Source organism: Lepisosteus oculatus, chromosome 14, assembly GCF_040954835.1.
Source record: "Lepisosteus oculatus isolate fLepOcu1 chromosome 14, fLepOcu1.hap2, whole genome shotgun sequence".
Classification (NCBI taxonomy): Eukaryota; Metazoa; Chordata; class Actinopteri; order Semionotiformes; family Lepisosteidae; genus Lepisosteus; species Lepisosteus oculatus.
The window spans coordinates 53,697,457-53,721,255 of NC_090709.1; the positions used below are offsets into that span (position 1 = coordinate 53,697,457).

A 23,799-nucleotide genomic window follows, 5' to 3' on the forward strand; every position below is an offset into this window, starting at 1 on the left:
TTTGTTATTGTAACGGATTATATATCCGGGTCTCTGTGTGTAATTGATTACGTTGATTGAGCGGCAGTATGACCAGGTGTGCGGTAGCAGGTCCTGCCAGTATAAAAACCTAGTCACAGCGTTCACACTTTATGCTTTCTTGCTTCAACACAGTTTGGTGGTTTACTTATTTTACTCCTGTAGCAATTGAGCGGGACGTTAATTTGGCGATGCGCTCGTTTCTCTTTGTGCTGTGCCTGTGCGCAGGGGCCGGGCTCCCCACACTGATCTCCGCCGGGCCGGCTGGCTGGGACTCTCGGGAATTGGCGCTCCAGGCCGACCTCCCGGCTCCTGAAGACGCAGCCCAGTTGGAGGACTTGAACCTGGCAGATGCGCCCTCCGAAGACCTGTCTGCAAGCGAGAACGACTCGCAGTCCTTGGCTCCCGACTTTCGCCGCCTTCCCGTGTCCAGAGACGCGTACTCGCCCTACTTCGACAAGGAGAAGATGAAGCCCGAAGCCGGCAGCCGCCCCTTACCCGCCTACATCAAGAGCGTCCTGTTTCCTCCCCAGGGAGGGCGGCAGCCGGCTCGCCCGGCCATCGGGGGCACCCGAGGAGTGGCCGTGTGGTGCGACTCCAGCAGGATGTACGTGAGGGTCAGTCGGCTCCTGTTCGGCTTCAGCTGTCGGCCATCGGAGGTGACCTTGGGTAACTGCAGCGTCAGCCGAACCACACGCCGTTACTTCTACTTCATCTACGGGCTTCACGAGTGCGGCACGGAGCGATCGGTAAGCGGGTCTTCATCTACAGGCAGTGTATCGATGTGAGCTGTAGGGCCAGTGTCAGGGTTGCCTTTCCTGGGAATATCCCTTCCTCTGTGACCCTGCAGGTTGTCCAGGGCCGCCTGGTGTACTCCAACACTCTCCGCTATGCGCCGCCCTCCTCCAGTGCGCCTGTGCATCGCTTCATTCCCTTCTCTGTGCCGGTCAAGTGCTCCTACAACAGGTAGGCAGGGCTCTGCTGCTGCTGAGAAGCTGCTGGGAAAGTTTCCAGAAGCCCCTCATCCCCTCTGTCCTGCAGGTTCCACTAGTCCTACAAGGTTGGCTATGTCCCCACATGGGCCAGGAGAAGGACCTTCTTCAAGGACCTGATGAACAAGCACAGCTTTGTCCTGCTCACCACCAACTGTAAGCTCCTTGAGCGAGTGGCTCCTCCTGCCTGCAGGGGGCGCTGTGTGCAGGTGTTATGCTGCCTCTCTCTCTCTCTCCAGCCCACTGGGTCCGGCTCTCTCCTAAGGATGAGTACTTCCTGGGTCAGCCCATGTACTTCCAGGCCACTGCCTACTTTGCCACAGCAGAGCAGAGGCTGTACATTCACTCGTGTTACGTAACGGAGAAACCAGACCAGCATTCCCAGCCCCATTTCCCCGTGATCGACAACTTGGGGTACGGCCTCTTCTGGGAGGAGAGGTGGGCAGGAGCCCCGAAAGCCTGCAGGGGTTCATCCTTGTCCTTGTCCCCAGGTGCATGGTGGACAGCAAGGCAGATGGCTGCCTGTCCAGGTTTGTCCCCTCCAAGCAGAAGGATGTGCTCCGCTTCACAATTGATGCCTTCCTCTTCCAGAAGAAGCTGTCCAGGAAGGTACTACTCTCAAAGGCTGCTCAGCCTTCCTGCTCTACTGATCCATTGTCTGCTTTTCCATCCATGATCTAGATGTGAACCAGACTGTGGCAGCTGTAGTGCCTAGAGCTGCCAGCTTGCCTTCACTGATGGCAGAAGGTCCTTCTCTGTCCCTCTATTGGCCTTGATCCCTTAATGCTGTGACTTTCCCTCTTGCAGCATGAAGTGACTGAGCTGTACATGCACTGTGTCATGGCTGTGGCTCCTTCTAAAGCAACACCAGGGACCAAGTCCTGCAACTACAACAGGGAGGCTAAGAGGTACTTCTGCAAGGAGCTCTGGGACATGCCAGGTGGAGGCCTCACCTGTCCTCCTCTCCTCCAGGTGGGAGGAGCTGTATGGTGACCATGAGGTCTGTGCCTGCTGTGAGTCCAGGTGTGCTGGCAGTCGGAATGAAGGTGGGTCTGGTTCTCTATCCCTTGTGGATGCATCTCTGCTCAAGAGACAACCATGCTTGGACAACTGAGGAATGATCCCATGCTGGACAAAGGGACTGTTTAGATGAGTAGCATCACTGTGGGTCTCTGGGTATAGCAGATCCCTCACTCCTGGGTGCTGCTTGTCCACAGGTACCAGGAGCCTGGTGACCAGCAGTCGGGTGGCTGTGGCACCAGTAGAAGCTCCTCTGGATGTGGGAGCTGACTGGACTGAGGATGAGGAGGGAGACCCTCAGAGCTCTAGTGAAGATGCTGAGAGCACCAGTGAGGATGTGGAGGGAGCAGAGGACTTTGGAGATGTTGGCCAGTGGACAGGTAGGGTCTGGCAGGAGGAGCTCCTGTAGGGGTGGGTGTCCTGCAGTTCAGCTGGATTGTTCTTCTTCCTCCCCAGGTGCCTGAAAGAAGGCTCCAGCCTCGCCCTTGTGACTCTCCTGCCTCCACTCGCCTTGTAATGGCAACATTTCAATAAAGCTGTGAAAGACCCTTCTGCCTGCCCTTGTTTCTTTATGGTTTATAGGTTTGAATGGGGTGGAGGAATTCAAGGGAAGTGAGACCCATTAATCAATGGAAGTACTGTATTTGTGGGGGTTCCCCTTTCAAGAATGCTTCCCGTATTGCTGCCAATGAGGACTGAAAATGGCTGGAGTAATAAAGCATCGTACTGGGGGAAGATGGCCACACTATTCCTTGGGCAGGTCATTGTGACTTTTTTTTTTACTGGGGTAGAGACGGAGGTGTTCAATATACTGGAAATCCTCCTGTTTCCGAGAGGGGTAGTGCTTATGGAGTGTGAGTTGCTACTGTAGTGCCCAGTAAGAGTGAGATCTGGTGTCCTATTCTAGGCTGCACAAACTGACTAAAAGAAACACAAGGAAGGAATTGTCAACAGGGGCTTGGTGTAAAGTAGGACTTCCCTTCCTTAGCAGAGGAACAATACTGGTGCGCAAACATCAGTGAATAATGGTACAGTTAAAATCTCGGAGGTCTTGTCTTATGGGTGTTGGTTTCGTGGTAGTGGACAGTCATGAGAAGTATTAGGCTTGAGACTGGAGATCCCAGTGCTTGACTGGGAAGACAGGTGTTCACAACCATCTCTACCAGCAGCACAGACTGTGTAGATTGAGACTGAATGCTTACTACACAAAGCCTCTCCACTGTTTCAGTGTCCCATGTCATGGATTTCAAGTGAATCCTAGTCTCCCTTTGTGACTACCTATAATTTGCACAAATCATGATGGCCCACTAAGGCTGTCAATTTTTAGCCCTACTGCAGTGCCCTATTAAAGTTTCAAGGATTTAGAATAAACTATTTTATATAATGGTTCCGAAGGTGGCTTCTCAAAGCACTTGACAGAATTACAATAAGAATACACAGGATAAAACAATTTCAACAGATTGAGGAGAAAAGTAGAAGCAGAGGGGTAAAGAATGGAACCAGTTCAGTAAAGGCTCTTCTACAGAACAAGGTGTTGAGTCTGAATTTGAAGGAGTTTAGGGGAGGTGACTCTGGTATCCTTGGGGAGAGAGTTCCAGAGCTTGGGGGCATAACAGCAGAAGGCCCTGCCACCCATACAGTGTAGACGGGCGTGGGGGACAGTTAGGAGACCAGAATTAGAAGAGTGAAGGTTATGAAGTGGGGAGTAGGGTGATAATAGATCAAACTGCTACTGAGAAGCAACTGAAATGTGATGGCATGTTCTACAATTTATGCAAGACAAGTAATGTTAGGATTTTATGGAACAGTGGTAATGGCAGCACTTTTGAGGATTGTTGGTACAACGGCAATGCTCAAGGATTCATTTCTAATATTGAGGACAATGGGTTATATACCCATCGTTCTTACCAAAGGATCAGAGACCTTTTGCTATATAAAAAGACTCCTTTCCACCACTAATTTATACAGGTTTGGTTCATTTGGGTTTTATCAGTTAAACATTTAATATTGTATTTGTCAGTTTGTTGATGCCTGTATATCACAGTGATCTGCACACACATCTTTGACTGAATATGGGCTGCCAAACCTCTCCACCAAACTTATGTATCACGGTAGGTACACAAGAAGTTTCTTTGTAATAACAGGGTTGGTGCCAGTAGTCAGATTGGGTCAATTGCAAGGTAAGAACAGCATCGCATTAACTGGAGATGATCCAGAGATTAGCATGCAGCTCTGTACGCCAGATAACTACCGATTTGCAACGCGCTCGTCTGCTGACTTTAGTCCCCTGCTCAGTAATCACAATGTTCCCAATTGCACTGAGCCCAAGGAAACAGCTGCTGCCCTCTAGAGGACACTACAGGACAGGAGTAAGTACAATTCCTGCAATAGACTAAGCAGTTTAGTGCCAAACTAATGGAACAGTGATTCCTATGGGACAGTTCCGAATGTAGTAACAGCTTAATACTGAAATAATATAAACACCTCGTGATCTTAAGAATCTGTCGCTGTTAAAAAGTATTGTAATAATAAGCTAAAACTGTACTGCAGCCACAACACAGTAGACCTGATCATACAGAAAGATGTCACCACTATGTAGTATGCTCTCTGAAGGCACCAGTTCTGTAGGGTTTGGGCATTTACTGGGACAATTATTAATTGTAGCAGTAAATCACAAAATGATTCTTTTAATGGCTTTAGAATCCAGCCATGTGATATAACTCAAACAATGCACACACACAGGTACTAATACACGAGGATACATTTATTAATACATAGAATATGCATATAAACCTAACAGATCTTATCGAGAGGGTTATCGGAATACAAAGGGTATATATTCAGTTACCAAGAGTTACATATATCAAGAGGACATACGTTCAGTATATCATTCATTTAGACCATTGTAATTGAACTTGGTTACAACTTCTACATTAGATACTCAAAACAAGTACATAACTCTTAGGAATTAAATTGATATCAACTGGTTGGGATAACAATTGAATTCTCGAGCTGTAATGCATTGAAGTTGAATACTCATCCAATCTCTGGGGATTCAGATCTCCTGCGGGCACAAAGAAACAGTTGCAGGCTGTTGCTGTCCAATCCGCGCTCTCTGGCTCGGTGCCAGGCTGTGCTGTGCGGCTTGCGACGGTGCGCTGCTGATGCTCACTGACCGGCTAGTTAGTGTTGGCTTTAACTAGCAAAGTTTGTGCACAGGAGAAAAGATGACTGTGGGTCCCAGCAAGTCAGGAAGAGGACCGGTTCGTTCCTAATGAAGAGCTAGTTCTGAATAGTGATTCAGCTGTCCACAGTTCTGACCTGTTCACGAGGCTTGCTGCTGGGCTAACCTCGGGTGGATCCTCTGGTTACTCTCTGGCAACCTCCGCTCTAGACTCTTAGAACAAAGGAAAGTTCTGGCACTCGGACACACTGACCGTTCCGTGGTTATCCGGGCTGAGTCTCAGGATGGTCAGGAGGCGCGCTGCGAAAATGTCCTGCCCTTGGGAGCCTTCTGCTCCTGGGCCGTCCTGCCCTGGAATTCTCCTTTGAATTCCCTTTAGAAAAGTCCACAGAATTCTTCTCAGGCTCTCTGTGTTGCCTGTTTTTACCTGGAGAAACTTTAGCTCGTTGATTGGCTGAAAGTTCCATGGGCATCAGAGTCCCGCGTGGGTTACTCGGCCCTACCAGTCCCTGATTGGTTGATCAAGGTGATATATGAGTCACTTACTCCTGACACTTATCTGGCACTCCCTAGACAGATAGGCGCCAATGGATGACCATTGATCATGATAGCCAGGCTTAGCTAAGTGCATCTCCCTTTGGGAGCTGTCCCTTATCAAAAGAAAACATCTTTAAATCAGCCTGCATGAATAGTTGCTGCACCACAGAGATGAAGGGAGAGATGAGGCCTCAGTTGGGAAAGCACAGCAACACTTAATTCTGTCTTATTAACAAGCATTGCCGCTACACCCCCAATATACTGCCCTGACTCTCCTCATCACCCCTGCAGTCTGTCACGCCCCACACTCTCCCTCGCAAACGACGTTACATTCCCGGAACCTCTGCTTCCCAATCTCATCCCTGATTGAACCCAGCACATTCTCACATGCATCAGATTCCTCAAATTCTCACTCCCTAACCAATCATCCAATCACACCCCTTTCCTTTCAGTATTTAAACCCCCTTCGCACACCTTCCCACGCTCACTATTGAGAAGCCTTTCTTAGTATTCTCCAGTGCGCGTTTCCAAACCTTTTGACTGATCTCCCGTTACGAATCTTCTGCTTCCGCCTCTTGACCTCGCCTTCTGGATTTTGCCTTTGAATTGTTTTGGATTTCTCTCGTTACCGGACCCTCTGCCTCCCTTAGCGACCCAGCCTTTGGATTTCGTCTTTTGGTTTGTCCCTTTGCTACTCTGTGCCCTGTGGGATTCCGGTCACGCATAAGGATCCTTCTATTCCACGTATCGGTTTCGTGACACAGTCTGTGTCCATTGGAGACAACAGGATCAGAGTGTCCGTCTCCTGTCTCCTCAGTCACCTGGACACCAGGGACCTGAGGACAGACTCCATTCTGACTACCAGTTTCTGGTTGATCTGCTGGAGGACTGATCGCTGAGCTGCTGTCATTCGGGGCATCATCTCTCCTTGTCAGTTCATAGGTCCCGTCATTCCTGATCGTCGTCCTTGATCTCCTCATCCCGACCCATACTCCCAGGATTGCCAGGATGACTCCAGCAACACCAACACCAGTGACACCAGCAATCACTCCGACAGACCTGTGACGAAGAGGGTCTGATGTAGGAAACACAGAGGAGACAAAACACAGCTCGTCACACCTTCAAGAAGACATGAGGAGTCTCTTCCGATAGAGATACTGACCAGCAGACCTCTGATCTCTCTCCACAGGATCAAGAACTGGAGAAACTCTTTACACTCGAGAATGTCCTGCGGTTAAAAACCTCAAACTGAGAACAAGAAGTTAAGGGTTACAAGATTTGAGGAGTTCTCCTGCACCTCAGTCTAGTCTTACCCTCCACAGTAAGAGAGACAGTGCTGACGGCCTTCTGGATGTGTGAGAGCAAAACTGTATAGATCCCCTCATCAGACGCCCTCAGGTCCTGCAGTCTCAACTCCTGATTCTCCACCGACACTCTGTCTCTGTACTGGGGGACACAGCTGGCTGTGCTGTTCTGGACAGAGCACACTGAGGTCCAGTTTCCACCTCCTACAGGATCAAACAGCACCTCCACTGGCTCTCCAGTGAGCAGAGGGACAGACAGAGAGGCTCCAGGCTGCAGGGTGACAGTGACTCTGTGAGCTGAAAGACAATCAGGATAAAGGATGATATAAGAACACACTCTATCAAGAATATAGAGCCCTCTAGTGACCCTACTGTAGATCTGCTCACCTCCCACAGTGACTGTCACAGTGCTGATGGTGTTTCCCTGAAGGTCCCTCACTGTGTAGCTCCCCTGATCAGCTGGAGTGAGGGAGCGCAGTGTCAGAGAGCTGTTCTGCACTGACACTCTGTGTTCATACCCGGGGTCAGGGGGCCCTGAGCTGCTCAGTAAGACTCTGGAAGACTGGGTAGATCCTGCAGGATCAAACAGCACCTCCACTGGACCAGTAGTATGGAGAGGGAGAGACAGAGAGGCTCCAGACTGATGGGTGACATTTTCTTCATGAGCTGAAAGTAGAGAGATGAACATCAGAATGTCAGCTGGGTTTGGATTATTTTAGTTTGCAGACTTTGAAAAGAACATTGAAAACAGCCTTGGAGTCTAATAAAGATGGACAGTGTAAGAACTGGGGACAAGATTATCCAGATGTGAACATTATCAGACACCTCCCACAGTGGGCTCAGCTGGACGCTGTTAAAACCGAGACTCGTGAGCTGTTACCTGTGACAGTGAGATAAGTGTCCTCCAGGAACTGCAGGTGGTCTCGCTCGGCTTCCCGATAGCACTCATACAGGCCCGTGTCGGAGAACGTCACAGCAGCGATGGTCAGGGAGTAATTTCCCAGTCTGGCCTTGTCTCCGGACATCTGGGCTCTGTGCTCGAACCCGGGTCCAGAATGAGGTCTTCCACCTTCGACATACAGCACAGGTCTTCCTGTAGACAACACCCATTTTACAGCAGGCTGGTCCACAGGGGCTGGATCCTTGGAGATGCAGGGCAGTGTAGCCGAGTCCAAAAATCTCACAGTGACAGGGCCAGCACAGGACTCTGGGAAACAACAGACGTGGTTTCAGACAGGCCTGGGGATCACCAAGGGGAGACATGCTACCCCCCTCCTCCCCCCCACCTGCTGTCAGCTCCAAGAAGTTACACACGCACACTGAAACCCTCCGCGTTTACGGTGAGTTACACTAACGGATGGTGTAATTTCAGTGTCTTCCGGTGAGGATATTATCAATTAGCCATCTCATTTGAATACCGGTATTTCTGGGCTTTTATTGTGACCAGTCAAAATAATTGTCTCCTTATTCACAGTGTAACCACAAGAGCTGCCAATGGAACCACAACTGCACTGTTAAAATAGCATTAATTGGCAGGTCCGAACTTGGTAGCTGTGAGTTGTCTTTTTTTTTTTAAGAAAACTGAAATAAAGTTTCAAATAGTTCAAATAAAGAGACAAGGGAGTCTCTCATTCTCATTTTGAATAAGCAGTTCGAGAATGTTTAAAAACATCAAACCAGCCTTCGAGCCACGTATTTATAAAGAATAAAGAATAAGAAACTGCTTCGCATTAAAAAACAAACTACTATTTTAAAAGCAAATGGAATAAACATGGAAAGTACACAGAGAACTGGATTCAACAGGATGTTTTGCTTTGATAACCATGTACTAAGCTGCCCTAAGTGGTTTAATAACATATCAACAAAACACTGGACACTCACCCATCCAGCCCCCACCTGGATGATGCAATGGCAGGCATAGTGCACCAGTCCTCTCCCCACAAACCAGCTCTCAGTGGGGAGGAGAGCAGAGTGGTGAAGCCAGTTCAGAGATGGGGTTTATTAGGAGGCCATGATGGGTAAAGACCAGGGGGGGAATTTGGCCAGGACGCCAGGGTTACACCCCTACTCTTTCCGAGAAATGCCCTGGGATTGTTAATGGCCACAGAGAGTCAGACCTCGGTTTTACATCTCATCCAAAGGACAGCACTTTTTTACAGTCCAGTGTCCCAGTCATTATACCAGGGCATCAGGACCCACACAGACCGCAGGGTGAGCGCCCCCTGCTGGCCCCACTAACACCTCTTCCAGCAGCAGCCTCAGCTTTCCCAGGAGTCTCCCCTCCAGGTACTGGCCAGGCTCACACTATCTGAGTTTCAGTGGGGGGTGGGGGGGGGCTGCCAGCTGGGAGCTGCAGGGTGATACACCTGCCGGCTAAATGTAAGAACTGTTCCGGCGCCTCCGGGATCGTGTCGCGACGGTGGAGGAAACTGAACTCCAGCTGGAATCTGAAGGGAACTTGAATCGAAAGCCCGGAGCGTCACCCACCCGTGGTCCAGAGCACCAGTAAAAAGGCAGCAGGGATTGTCGGGAGCGCCATCCTGCCAGGAGGATCCCAGACGAGAGTCGACTCTCCCAATCTGCAGCTGAAGCGACACTGAACGGTCGCTGCAAAGACCGCGCTGGTCTGTAAGGGGAGATAAGAGATGTTTCAGCAAGAAAATTGGCATTGCCCCCTCCTGCCATAAGTGAATATAAACTGGGTAGAGAATACAAATGGAAAGACAGATTAACAGCTTGGATTCCCCCCCAAGGCAAAAACAAAAATCGTGACTGGGCAGAAGGTAACATCTCAGATAAACAATGAAACACTACAACGCTGGTTCCACCCGCTCAGAAGACAAAAACAAATCAGTTGAGTTTGTGTCTTTTGCAGGAGGCTATGCCACAGAGCCATGGGTCTCCTGAAAAAAAGGAAAGCGACCTGAAACTGCTCGGGAGCAACTTGCAACGGCACGAACCGGCACACACGCAGAGCCGACGAGCGCGGTGGGTTTCACCGTGTGTAGGACGGGGGGCGACTTCACGGATTTCAACCTGTTCTCAGCAGCAACCGAGTGTTTCCGGGGATCCGGGGCCTGGTGGCCCACAAACACACGCCTGGTGGTTTTGGGGTCCAGTCGAGCGCTCGGCTACATGGACGTCATAAGGAGAGGGGACGGGTAAAGGTTTATTCCGCGCTGAAAAAAAAAGAAAAGAGACAACACTTCGGCCTCGACTGCTGGAAGGGGAAACAAAATCTCACACGTGTATCTTTAAAACGGAGATTTAAAACGGAGTTACGTCGACAGAAAAAGACTATCGGAGGTGAAGGGCTCCGTTATGCTTGATAGAGTTCACGAGCCCTCTTCATCAACCTATTTTAACACCCTCCTGTCAGAACAAGGAAGAACAAAACCCTTTTATTTGTGCCGAGGTACAGTAGGTCATCCGCAGATCCGCAAAACACGAAAACTCCGGCATTTCTACTCCACTTGAAGCACTTTCCCTTTACAAAACCCGACGCGTTTTAAACTTTTAACCAAAGAGAGACGCGTATTTAAACAGAAAAGGACTAGTCCAAAAAGATTCTAAGCGAATGACGAGACGGCTAAAAAAAACAACCACGCACTTTCTAGTCGCCAAATACATGTGTGCATTTTCTATCTAAAACTAGCAGGGGGACTGAGCATTTGGTTAACAGCAATCGAAAAAAGGAGAGCTGCTCGCCTCCTTTCTAAATCCACTCCCTTCTGTCTGGAATGATGCAGCTCGCAGCGGTTAAAATCGAGCTCTTCCCACCTGAGGATCAGTCGCACCTCCGCGCTGAGGAAGGTGCCGGGATCAGCACACAGCTCTGTCCTGCAGCAACACGCTCGCCAAGAGAGATTTCAGACTCATCCCGGCTGATATGCTATTTGCCCCCCCAGCAGTGATGTCTGAGGTCCTCGCACACTCACCTGCGCGTCCAGTCCGCCGGCTCTGTACTGCGTATCAGCTATTCTGCCATCCCGGCTTGTCTGCCGAGTTTCCGACAGTTTATATGCACATTACAGCGATACCAGTACCGCCTACTACGTGAGAATAAGATCAGAACAGCGAGGCTTTAGCTTCTACCCATAACTCCGCCCATTGCCACACCGATATCCGCGGGGATACCTGCGAAACTCTTTTAAATAGCAGACCCGTGACGAATTATACATATGGCAAATCCGTTGGCTTTGGGCCTAATCAGAAACCTGATTTGCACGGGTCAGGGTGGCGAATGTGCCGTCGCCTCAGAGTGTCTCCGTGACTTTTCTTAGAACGAGCGACTACAGGATAGTTTAAGGCCATGCTTTAAAAATAATCAGATCCCGTCAATGAATGAGTGAAATAAACTGGCAGAATCCTGTTAGGTAATCTGCAGAAAAATGAAATACCCCCACGCGGGATACGACGAACACACGAGTCTCCCCCCCTGTCAGTTGCTAAGAAGTTGCGTTTTGGCCTGCAGTTCTGCGCTAAACTTGAGTTGAAGTTCCTACGTTACTGCCCAGGGGTCTCTCCCACCTGTGAGCTTAATAAACCACGAGCAGACCCTGCTGCAGGAATCCGGTAAAACCGCTCGTCTACCGAGCTGGAAACTGAACAGGGGTTCGGAATCTCTGAATTATCCTGACCGGTTCACTGATATGCGGGCCACTATCGATGTGCATTAATTAATCTGTCCAATGCACGTGATAATGTTGGGTTTTTGAGACAACTGCGTGTGGGCGCTGTATTTTTCCTTGATCAAACCACACTTAAATCATACGGAGATACTTCAGACGCGTTAAGTGAATACATCGGTAATTTATTCATTTTGTTTTTTTAAAGACAGGCTGCATTTATGTGCACGAGCTAAATAAATACACGTAAATGTAAGCCTGATGCACCTGCATGAGCTAAGTGCGTTAGTTCTTTTGGGCGGGTTTTCTCATTTCAACGGCTAATGTTTTAGCGTTCTCTAGAAGATATAAACTTGGGGTTTCTTCGCAAGTTCAGAACAATTTTTAGTGCGGAGTTGGGAGACAACTTTCTGCAGGCAAGTTCATTGCAGTGCTTATGAACCTCTGGTACATTATTAACCAGCTACTAGTCCGTTATTTCTCCTAATTGCAATGGCACATTTAGGACACAAACAACCTACCCAGTAACACAAAAAGCAAAAGTCAGCGAAGGGACTGAAAGTCTCGTTTAGTAGCAGTGTCGAAGTCATTCTCGTGTCACGCCGTCGCCTCTGACCTGCGACGTGGGTTTAACGCGAGTGGGCACACGGGGTATCGCGTTGTCCGGTCGGGCGCACATTCTGTCATTTTTTAAAATACTGCCCCATCCTCGAGTCTGACTGGTCTCTCCGGTCCGCTCTTGGAAAAAAGAAACGAGAGGCAAAACAGCGACCCCAAGCTCAAGCGCCGGCAGAGAACACTTCTTGAACCTCGTACGAAGGGGGAGGGGGGGAGAACGACATTAAATGTCTTCGACAGTCCGAAGAAACTGGGTATGATTCATGTTGTGTAAAAATGCTGCCCCGCTTTGTTTCAATACGTTCAACCGCGTTTGAAACGAAAGAACAACAACAGAAAAACAGAAACTCCCCCAAAGCAGAGTCCTTTGAACTAAGAATAGCGGGGGGAAATGTGTCACCGCCCCCACGAGGGCTAAAAACTAAAAATAGCAACATTGCAAATCCTGGAGATTTCAGGGCGGCGCCGAGAACGAACAGAAACTCTCTCCCGAGACGCCTTCCAGCGATCCGGCAGCAGAGTGGGCGTCTCCGTCATCTGCTCTGTCAGGCCGAGGGAACACGCAGACAACTGCAGCCGAGGGACAAGTTCGAGTTTTCTCGGGGCGAGCTGGAGGTGAACGAAGCGAGTATCGGAGAACAACTTAAGCCGAGGGTCGTTGCGGGTCCGGACCGGCCGGCTTCAAAGCGGGTGAAACTCTTCTTCTGCCGTCATCGCCATCGTCATCATCAGCAGCAGCAGCAGAAGGGGGTGAGTGACGAGCTCCGAGACAGAAGGGTTTTACAGATTCGGGGTCGATTTCTGGAGCTGAGAAAAGTGGGGGGATAGCGGGTGAGAACTGAGGCGTTAAAGAGTGGCCCGCGGAAGGGGGTCAAACCGGCAGTTTGCTGATGTGCGAAACGCCGGCAGGAAAACACAACACAGCAAAACAGAAACGCCGAGTTGTATCGTGACGCACCTGTCACCTGTCCCGCAGCAGGTTGCAACCTGTTGGACAGCGGTATCGCCGAGACCTGTTGGAAGCCGCAGAAGATGGCTCATCTCCAACCCGACACGAGCAAAAACCGAGCGATCAGCCGGAGATAACCCAATCCCAAATGAGATGCGTCAAGGTAATGAACAACACTCATAGAACTCGCATTTTTAAAATGACTGGCGTTATATAATAATATTAGTAATAACACTGTATTTTATATAGCGCCTTTAAAGGCGGCCTCTCAAAGCGCTTTACAGAATAACAACAGCAACAATAATAGGCTTATTAGTAAATCTGTATACATAGTATGTACGAAACATGATTTTAATTGAGATTTTAATAATAAAAAATGCATTGTACATAGCGACTGTAAAAACGGCACAACTGATGCGGGAGTGTAGATCATTTCCTTCGGGACGAAGCATTTGTAGGACATTTTGGTGACACGACCTAGCAGAAAAAAAAGATGTCGGACGAAAGGGGCAACTAATTGTAACAGTCAACTAAAATTGCGAACGAACCACAACACCACGGATCCCGTGTTCTAATGAGAGAGAAAGGTGACGTCAGAACCACACCTACAGGTGCTCATTAACGCCGGGGCTGTAGTCCTGCGATGGTGATGTCTGAGATCGACTATTGAGAGAAATATCCCAGGGAGGATAGCGAGCTGAAGTCTAGGCACAGATCACTCGCGCTATCGCTGCCAAATCCAGTTCTCACTCGTTAAAACCCCAATGAAGAGCCCAGAGAATCATGCCGAACCCATCTCCAGTCCAGTGACGACCTGGCCCGCCGAGACCCACACGGAACCGGTCTCTCCAGACAGCCTCTCCCGAACCAGAGCCCCCCCCCCCAAATTGGACAGCACCGGAGCTCAGGCCCAGCTGAGCCGGGCCGATCCGAACTGAACCGAACCGGCCCACCTCACACGCCTGCAGGCCCCGGGACAGTAGCACAGCTCCGGTAATCCGGTCATTGTATCAATTCATTAGTTTACTTAATAAATCGGGGCAGTTTTATTGCTAACGAACATCACCGCAGTCCGGCGGGTCTCAGACGTCACGCAGCGGCGAGCGGAACCCGACCGGGAGAATAACGGCGCTGCCAGCCCCCGCCACCAGACGGCGCTGTCCCTGAAACCCAGCCCTCAGTTAGTTAACAGCAGCCCTGCAACTCACAACAGGCAACCCACTGAAGCTAAGGGGGTGTGAGCCTGGTCAGTACCTGGATGAGAGACCTCCTGGGAAAAACTAAAGTTGCTGCTGGAAGAGGTGTTAGTGAGGCCAGCAGGGGGTGCTCACCCTGCAGTCCGTGTGGGTCCTAATGCCCCAGTATAGTGACGGGGACACTGGACTGTAAACAGGTGCCGTCCTTCGGATGAGATGTAAAACCGAGGTCCTGACTCTCTGTGGTCATTAAAAATCCCAGGGCGCTTCTCGAAAAAGAGTAGGGGTGTAACCCCGGCGTCCTGGCCAAATTTCCCATTGGCCCTTACCAATCATGACCTCCTAATCACCCCCCTCTCTGAACTGGCTTCATCACTCTGCTCTCCTCCCCACTGAGAGCTGATGTCTGGTGAGCGTTCTGGCGCACTATGGCTGCAGTCGCATCATCCAGGTGGATGCTGCACATTGGTGGTGGTGGAGGGGAGTCCCCATGACCTGTAAAGCGCTTTGAGTGGAGTGTCCAGAAAAGCGCTATATAAGTGTAAGCAATTATTATTATTATTATTATTATTATTATTATTATTAACAGTATTGATACCGCACAGCCGAGCTTCGCCATCTCAAATCAAGAGCGGCCGAAACTCGGCGTGGGAAGCGTAAGTTCACCAAATTACCCACAAGAGGGCGCCAGAGCTACATGTTTGAAGACCACAATCATGCCAGATATCCATTTAGCACTTCGAATTGAGAAATAACGTCTTTGCAGTAAGAAAGACCATTTTCGTACTTACATTAAGTGTTTATTTATAAATTATAGAATAGACAGAGAAAAGTGACAATTAAAGGCACTTACAACACTACATATAACATGTTTACAACACAATTTAAGAGTACTTTGAAATTATTGTGCTCTAGAATACAAACTGCACTTAAACCACAAATAAATACATGCATGCATCCACCTAATAATAAACTTCCAGAAAAAGATTCCAAGTCAATTTTTTCATGATATCAGCATTTGTATTTTTTGTGCTCCAAGAACGCTTACAAATAAGGAATGTGGGCCGTTTGGCACTTCATACCAAATTCACTCAACAATCTCATTTTGAACCCAGATTCCAGTCCAGTTTTTGAAAAATCTTTGAATCTGTGGATAGAAGATCAAAGCAGCTCAATTTGTAGTACAAAATCAAGCTTATAAAGTCTGTCTACATTTTGAAAAACAGTTGCAGCTCTCAAAGCCACGCAGAGAGCTCTGTAAGACAGCAAAGCTGATACTGCTCTGTAAAATACTGATCTACAGCACTGCCTTCAGACTGGACGGTTCAGTTCCTGGACACCAGAGGTTGTGCTTCCTTTCCACCAGCGATTCCTGGAGGCCAGGAGCCCAGAGATCAGAGCTAAGAAGAGCAGCAGGAAGGGAGGGATCAGCTGGAGGAAAAGAATTGGAGAATTCCCTCCACCGTCAGGATCTGCAATAATAGAGAGATTGTATTAATCCATCCATTTTCAATCATCATCTAAAGGTCATGGGGAAGCCCCAGATCTCTCCATCTCACACTGTCCCCGCATGTTGGACACACCTCTGATCGCTGCCTCTCACACTGTCCCTGCACACTGGACACTCACACTCACGCAATATTCAGAAACAAGTTTATGTTTCCATTACCACACATACCATTTTGACAAGAGCAGTGCACCTTTATAATGTTACAGAGAACTGAAATTGTCAGGAAACCTCTTACCTCCCACAGTGACTGTCACAGTGCTGATGGTGTTTCCCTGAAGGTCCCTCACTGTGTAGCTCCCCTGATCAGCTGGAGTGAGGGGAGCGTAGTTTCAGAGAGCCGTCCCACACTGACACTCTGTCTCTCTAATGGGGGACACAGCTGGTTGTGCTGTTCTGGATAGAACACACTCAGGTCGAGTCTTCAGCTCCTGCAGGGTCAAACAGCACCTCCACTGGCTCTCCGGTGAACAGAGGGACAGACAGAGAGGCTCCAGGCTGCAGGGTGAGGACTTCTGAGTAAGCTGGGAAGAAAAAACAATCCAACTCAATCTTTCTGAAACAGGTGATGAGATTGAAAGATTTCTTTAGAATGACAAAAAAAATTGGGTGGCACTGTGGCACAGTGTTTAGCATCGCTGCCTCACAGCACTAAGGCCCTTGGGCAAGTTCCTGGGGTGCTGTCTCTGTGGAGGTTGCATGTTCATGTGGGTTTCCTCCCACAGTCCAAAGACATGCTGGTGGGTTAACTGGCTTCTGGGAAAATTGGCCCTGGTGTGAGTGTCCTGTATGTGTCCTGTGTGATGGACATGTCCAGGGTATGTGTGTCCTGTGTGTGTTCTGCCCAGGGTGAACCCTGCTTTATGCCCACTGATTGACAGAACAGGCTCCAGCTCCCAAAATAAAAACAGTTTATAAACAGATAAAACAGTTTCGTGTTAACCTTTACAAACAAAATGTTGCCATTCATGCTGAAGCAGGATCAATATTCACACTGCACATTTCCAGCTCTGCAATATCACTACCAAAACATACTGCAGAAGTCCGAGTGAGATCCCCAAGATCTGCTAACAAAGGCTATCTCAACATATGCGTTAGAGCATACAAAAGTGACTTGTACCAACGGCTGCAACAACACATGCCCCGCTACATGTGTTAAAAGGGATAATAATAATGATGATGATGATAATTAAAATAATTGCCTACACTTATATAGTGCTTTTCTGGACACTCCACTCAAAGCGCTTTACAGGTAATGGGGAATCCCACTACCACCACCACTGTGCAGCCCCACCTGGATGATGCTCCAGTCCGCTCACCACACACCAGCTCTCAGTGGGGAGGAGAGCAGAGTGATGAAGCCAGTTCATAGATGGTGATTATTAGTAGGCCATGATTGGTAAGGGCCAATGGGAAATTTGGCCAGGACACCAGGGTTACACCCCTACATGGACATGTAACAAAATGCAATTTGACATGTTAAAAGTATGAAATATGACTTTTGTTTCTGGGCCTGTGTGCTGTATATAAGAATTCGGTACCCCTTGCATTGAGCGTGTCTGTTCTGCAGGACAGACCCAGCACATGTTGCTTTCCTTATTAATCTCAATAAACACTGAATCTGCACAAGACTGCGTCCTACTCCTCTGATGAAGAATTTTCCCACAGGACATGCTAATGACAAATGTAATGTTTTCCAGATTTTTCACTATCATTTCTTTAACAGCCTCTGTTAGGGATCTGGTCTATTATTGTGGGTCTGGAACTGGAGTCTCCCCCCGTCACACCTGTAAGGACTCTAGCAGCCAAGAGAGGGGAAAAGCGACCTGTCGCTGGAAGACGTGCAGGTAAATGTTCTTGGCACGATAACAAAGGTTGCAAAAGACATCGACACAGAGGTAACTGAAAGCTGTGCAGAGCAACAAAATGAAGACATCGTTGCTAAAGTGCTGCCAGTCCAGGAGGAGGATTTCGTCTACTGACAGAGTCCAACGCGTCAGGAGAGCCAACATGTGGACTTGCAAAGCCCAGAGCCATCATTATAGGATTCATCAGAAGGATGACGAGGGACATGCTGTGGCGAGCGGCCAGAGAGAACAAGTCTCTGAAGGCCAAAGACCTGAGGATTGCAGAGGATCTGTCTGCCGAGGACAGGCACACCAGGGACCAGCTGTGGGAAAGAGATCCGTGGCCAGTGACTGTCCAGCCCAAGAGATCTCCCTGTAGCGGTTATGAACGCGGTTAATGCTGAACACGGTGGTGTTGTTATCACTTTTAAGGGTTTGAAACTCGCAGTTCAGTAGCTTTCCCCCCCCCCCAAGTAGAGTTTTTTCTATATTGTTTGTGTCTTTTTCTATTTCCTCTATTAACCCCAGAGGTATTAGGAATATAGTTAAAAGAAAGGCGATTTTTCCATTTTGAAAAAAGAAGAGAGCAGACTTTTATTTTTATTTTTTTTTACAAGAAACTACTTGTCACCAAAAGATCAGCCTGATTTTCAGTTTTGGAAAAGTCAATGGGGGGATGACATTTGGATTTCTAGTGGTACTAATCATTCAGCCGGCGTTGCCATCTTAAAGGGGCACTTTAAAGGGAAAATTCTTTATTATAAGATAGTTTGGATGCAGTCCGATGGCAAATCAGTTCAATGTCCGGGCTACAGGAATATGTCCAGGATTACACCATGTGTTGTGAACAAGCACCGCGAGACCCCCCTCCTTTCCTCTCGGTGGCGTTTCTGTCTGCCTTCGAGTCCAGAATACAGTATGTTCCTGCAGCCACATCTCAGTCAAACACACGATACTGCATTCCCTATACTCCCTCCGCCTCCTCACCAGTGCTCCCAGCACATCCATCTTATAAGATAAGATCACTTTATTAGCCCAATTAACAATTTCTTGCATTACGGATTTATCTTTTCACAGACCCCAGCTTGCTCTCCATGAGACACACAGACAGGGAGAGAGAAGCTGGGGGTCAGAGCGCAGGGTCAGCTATTTATACAGCGTCCCTGGAGCCGTTGGGGTTCAGGGCCTTGCTCAGGGGCCCAAAGGAGTAGGATTCCTCTGCCAGCCGCGGGATTTGAACAAGCAACCTTCTAGCCGCAGATCCTGAGCCACAGAGCCACCGCACCGCCCTATTATTCACTAAGGACCTCACATTTCCCATAATGATCGAAGGAAGATAGGGCTTAAATCTCCTTCTCTTCGTGTCGCACCGGGCCCTGCAGCCTCGGCGTTTCCTCCTCAGCTCCTCTGGGACTGATGGCTTCTCCCCGGTTAGTAGAGCCGGACTGTGTTGGGGATGAGCCTTGACCCCATGGAGGTGGTGGCTGAAAGGAGAATGCTGACCAAGCTCACAGCCATCATGAACAACACCTCTCATCCGCTTCATGGGACTGTTACTGGGCAGCGGAGCACATTTAGCAATAGACTGCTCCAGCAACGGTGTTCAAGGGAACGTTTCCACAGGTCTTTCCTCCCGGCGGCTGTCAGGGTGTATAACGCTGCCCTAGGCTAGGACTGTTAGCCCTTCATTTGCTCCTCTATGGACAGCATGTTTACTCCATTGTACTTTTTGGACAATCAGTCTGTGTAAACCTATGCACATTTTGCACAGATTTTATTATTTTTACAGTGACTATGATCAGCACATTTTCCACACACCTATGTTTTTATTTATTTTTAATTATTTTGTTTGTCTTTTGTTTCATAACTATTCTGATGACTGTTTTGCTTGTCTTGGGCTGGACTGCTGTAACACATCAATTTCCCTACGGGATTAATAAAGTATTATCTATCTATCTGTTCCTGCAGCCACATCTCAGTTAAACACACGATACTGCATGCTCTACACTCCCTCCGCCTCCTCACCAGTGCTCCCAGCGCGTCACGTGTGTAAACACTTACTCTGCAGCTATCTGCATTACAACCGGAAGCAAACAGTGGTCCGAGTAACAGCCAAAAAGTAGTATCTCGACTCCCTAGTATCCATCTTGTTGTGTGATCGCAAATCGACCCGCCGGCAAAGAAAAGAAAGAAAAACACTAACACCAACCGAAAGAAAAGAAAAGACGACAAAAAAGACACAGAGGTGCTGTAACAGGCAGGATGCCACCAGCAAGCCTCCATCTCGAAAGAAATAAAAAAAAATACTCTTCGGATTATGGTCATCTTCCTTAGATAAAAGGACCGTTAACCTGCTGCTTGTCACTTCATGTGAGCTGCTTGCAACAATCGTCCGTCTTGCTAATAAAACCATTCTACCATCTTGTGCGTCTTGGGCTGGATAGTAACACGCCACACACACCCAGGGATCATAAAATCGGCGATCGGCCTCACAAAACGTTGATCGGTCCCTCCCTATAATGCTCCGAGCTCTTACATCTATTATTAAGTAACCTTATTTTTTTAACTTTAATTTTGTGACTTGATCACATAATTTACTTCATTACGTCTGGCGGTTAAATGTTTTGTTTTTTTTTCCTCTTGTACCCGTTTCTGATCCTCTGGTTGTATTTGTAAATTATTTATAATTTAATTGTTTAATATAAAAAAAGGATACGAGCGCCACCTTACAAGTAAACGTTGCTCTGTTCGTCATAAAATCATGCCGTCGACCTGGACTCCCGTGTTATGCGCAAGAACAACGGAAGAGATATCTCGGAAGCCACTGCAGCGTTCACCCATCTTTTTGCAACATTTCGGAGTGCAAGTGCCTGGGGCCTACGCACCCTGACCAAATCCAAGAAAAGGAAAGGTGACCTACCTGCCCCGAGGGGACAGTTTCTCCAGTGTTAAAACATCACAAGATGTGTAAAGGCCCCAGATGAAGGGCCCCAGAAGCACTCAGACGAGTGAGAGACACCCCGGCAGGCTGGTTTGTGCAGCTCCCGAACTCTTTGCATCTCTGCGGCTTGGCATCTGTTCCTGAGCCCCGTCGTTCGTTTCCCTTTCTTCATATTCTCTCTTTTTTCCCCTCACTCCGCTGTGAAGCAGTTCCTTCTTGGGTGTTTTCTAGAAACCCAGTGAGGAGTCGGGGAACCTCCACCGTCTCAATCAGCAATGGCGCACGTCTCCACTGCGCAGGCGCCGCAGCCCCACTGCATGCCAACAGGGCGTGACCGCTCTTCTATTTTTACAATACGTTTCTATACGCTAGAGCAGAGGTTCCCAACCTATTACAGCCATAAAAACTTACGCGGCCAACACAAGGACCAGCCCGTCCTCACCGTTTTGAAACGGGCTAGCTCTAAACCTCACCAGTAGCCTAATCGACACCAGTAATCAGAGAAAATACGCATATACAAGCTACAAACATGGCTTTACAAAGACCGTTTATTGATTACAGAAGGAGTCCTGTCAGCACCTCACAAATAAATAACATAAAAAAATATTTAAAAACTAAGGCACCAGTACAGCTCTTTTTTGATGATATCTAATAATGGTATGATGAAACGTTAGCCTTGTCAAAAACAAAACAACATTTTTTCCAGAAGTGCGAGGTAGCCGGTTTGTGCCAATGAACATATTGTAACGCTTATGGCCGACAGGCGCTGTGTAAGAGCCGGCGTACCAGAGCGGGTGACGTCACCGCCCTTCCCTGTGATAGCAGGACCACAGCTACTGGGCTGTGGAGAGATCTCTCTTTGGCTCACGGGGCTAGGTCGCTGCAGAGAGACGCGGAAGTCCCGGGTTCGAGCCTCCAGTAGGGATGGGGCCGACCAGATGCGGCAAGGGCGCCCGCCTGAGCCCCCGTTGCGTTACATTGGTGTCAGAAGCGGGGCGGGATAGCCCTTCGCCGGGGACGGCGATTTAAGCGGGGGAGAGTGTAACGCTAACGGCCGACAAGCAGTGTGTGTAAGAGCCGGCGTACCAGAGCGGGTGACGTCACCGCCCTTCCCTGTGATAGCAGGACCACAGCTACTGGGCTGTGGAGAGATCTCTCTTTGGCTCACGGGGCTAGGTCGCTGCAGAGAGACGCGGAAGTCCATTAGTAAACCTAATGCGGCAAGGGCGCCCGCTTGAGCCCCCGTTGCGTTACAATATGAAGACGTTGAGAGAAAAATATGCACCATAACTATCAGAACAATTACTCAAGAGCGCCTTCTTACTGGCTAGTTTAGTGAGGGGGCTGGTGCTCTCTGACAGATAACAAATGGTGGAGGTCGGGCGCCAGAGAGAAAAGCTGCAAGCAGAGGTCTGGCTCAATATTAAGCTACTGTATTCGGTCTTTAGTGCCACCAGCGCAGAAACTCCAGTTTCACAAAGATATGTTGTCGGAAACGGCATCAAAAATGTCACTGCTGTCTGAAAGACCAGGACACTCCGAAGTAACATGAAGCCAAAACTTGGTTAAGCATTTCTTTGAAAAAATCAATTTTAAAGCACTGTCACAGGATAGACTGTCTTCCTTTGTGCTCAAACTTGCGAGGGGCACTTCGCATAAACTCACAAAAGGATTTTCAATCGAGCTGAACCGAACATCTGGAGCCGGGAAGTAGTCGCGCAGTTGGGTCGTCAAACTTTGCAGGTGCTCTGTAATTAACTCTGTGGCAGAGGCTGGTAGCTGCATTTGTTCTTTTGTAAGAAAATCTGACACATTTTCGCACGAGTCGTAGTTTGACCGATCGACACGTTTGGCCGCATTTCCAATTTCTTTATTGTGGATACTATTTTAATTCGGACGTGACAAATCGTCACTGCTTTACCTTGAAGACCAAGGATGAGTCCATTTAAGTGACTGAAAATCTCCGCAAGATAAGCCAATTTAGCGAGCCGCTCGAAATCATTGAAACGATTTGAGAGCTCAAATTCTGAGTCGGATAAAAGAAATTCTTACTTCATCACGCAACTCAAAAAGCCGAGTAAGCACCTTGCCCCGAGAAAGCCATCGAACCTCGGTGTGCAAAAGAAGCTGAACATGATCACTACCCATTTCTTCACATAGCACTCGAAGTAAGTGTGACTGTACAGGCCTGCTCTTTATGAAGTTGACTATTTTAACTGCCTCATCCAAAACACTCTTAAGATCTGCTGACATTATTTTGGCAGCCAACGCTTCTAGTGACTGGAGACAAAAAAAGGAGACAGAATTTTAAAATAGAAATAGACACTTGACAGCCAGAAGAATTCCCAATTGTAAAAGCTAAAACATGATACTTTTTACGTACATATTTCCATCATATGTCTCCCCTTTTGATTCTTTAAATTTCTAATAGAATTTAAATTAAAAAAAGGAATTCAACTTTAAAAGCATGAATAGAGGGGGCAGTATTAGACCATTGACCTCTGTGGAAAATACCATTTTGCAAATCTATCCCAAACAGTTTTGTTTATCTGCAGTTAAGAAAGAAAGGTAACAAAGATTCATTCTCATTATTACAAAATACAGATAACACACAATTGGGCCACTAGCCAGATTTTGTTATCATACCAAATCGGAATAAAAATGCTTTTATTTTGATACCCTCTATCTTTATGATTCCAAATACAATATGTATATGGTGAAAAGTTATGCTTATATATTAAAACCAAAAACAATAGAACTTGTTTAAGAAAGTTAGATAATTTAAGAGGAATTCTACTAATGTCAAAGTGACATTTTAACAAAAATTCCATATCACGTTTATATGGAAAAACCAACTTGGGAGGGAAATTCCATATACTCATTTTTTTTTCTAGTACAATTTCTAATCTCCATGAGCAGAGAGAGAGAGCGAGTTCAAGGTTACTAAATGTTCGTGTTGGGGCTTGTCTGGATTCATCCAATCACAACGGCGGAGGTGTAGGGCTTCTCTAGATTTATCCAATCACAATGGCATAAATCTGCACCTCGCTGCTGTCAG

General features: G+C 48.0%; 2 protein-coding genes and 2 long non-coding RNA genes across 4 annotated transcripts; 2 read left to right on the forward strand and 2 right to left on the reverse strand.

Moving 5' to 3' along the window:
- The first annotated feature begins 1,390 nt into the window (after positions 1-1,390).
- On the forward strand, positions 1,391-6,830 carry LOC138242661 (zona pellucida sperm-binding protein 3-like). Its single transcript, XM_069198214.1, has 6 exons — positions 1,391-1,424; positions 1,502-1,619; positions 1,818-1,918; positions 1,983-2,056; positions 2,228-2,289; positions 6,750-6,830. The coding sequence occupies exons 2-6, from the start codon at positions 1,506-1,508 to the stop codon at positions 6,828-6,830; spliced, it is 432 nt and encodes a 143-aa protein (XP_069054315.1). The 5' UTR covers positions 1,391-1,424; positions 1,502-1,505.
- Positions 6,831-6,994: 164 nt separating this feature from the next.
- Positions 6,995-11,060, reverse strand: LOC138242662 (uncharacterized). Its single transcript, XM_069198216.1, has 4 exons — positions 9,543-11,060; positions 7,936-8,262; positions 7,443-7,721; positions 6,995-6,999 (listed from the first exon to the last, which is right to left on the reverse strand). Exons 1-4 carry the CDS (start codon positions 9,592-9,594, stop codon positions 6,995-6,997), a joined length of 663 nt encoding a protein of 220 aa, XP_069054317.1. The 5' UTR covers positions 9,595-11,060.
- A 1,674-nt stretch (positions 11,061-12,734) lies between these two features.
- LOC138243116 (uncharacterized) lies at positions 12,735-19,653 on the forward strand. Its single transcript, XR_011191978.1, has 3 exons — positions 12,735-13,051; positions 13,278-13,413; positions 17,680-19,653. It is a non-coding gene; the product is annotated as an uncharacterized lncRNA (long non-coding RNA).
- Positions 15,236-21,041, reverse strand: LOC138243115 (uncharacterized). Its single transcript, XR_011191977.1, has 3 exons — positions 20,721-21,041; positions 16,192-16,477; positions 15,236-15,918 (listed from the first exon to the last, which is right to left on the reverse strand). It is a non-coding gene; the product is annotated as an uncharacterized lncRNA (long non-coding RNA).
- Positions 21,042-23,799: the final 2,758 nt, after the last annotated feature.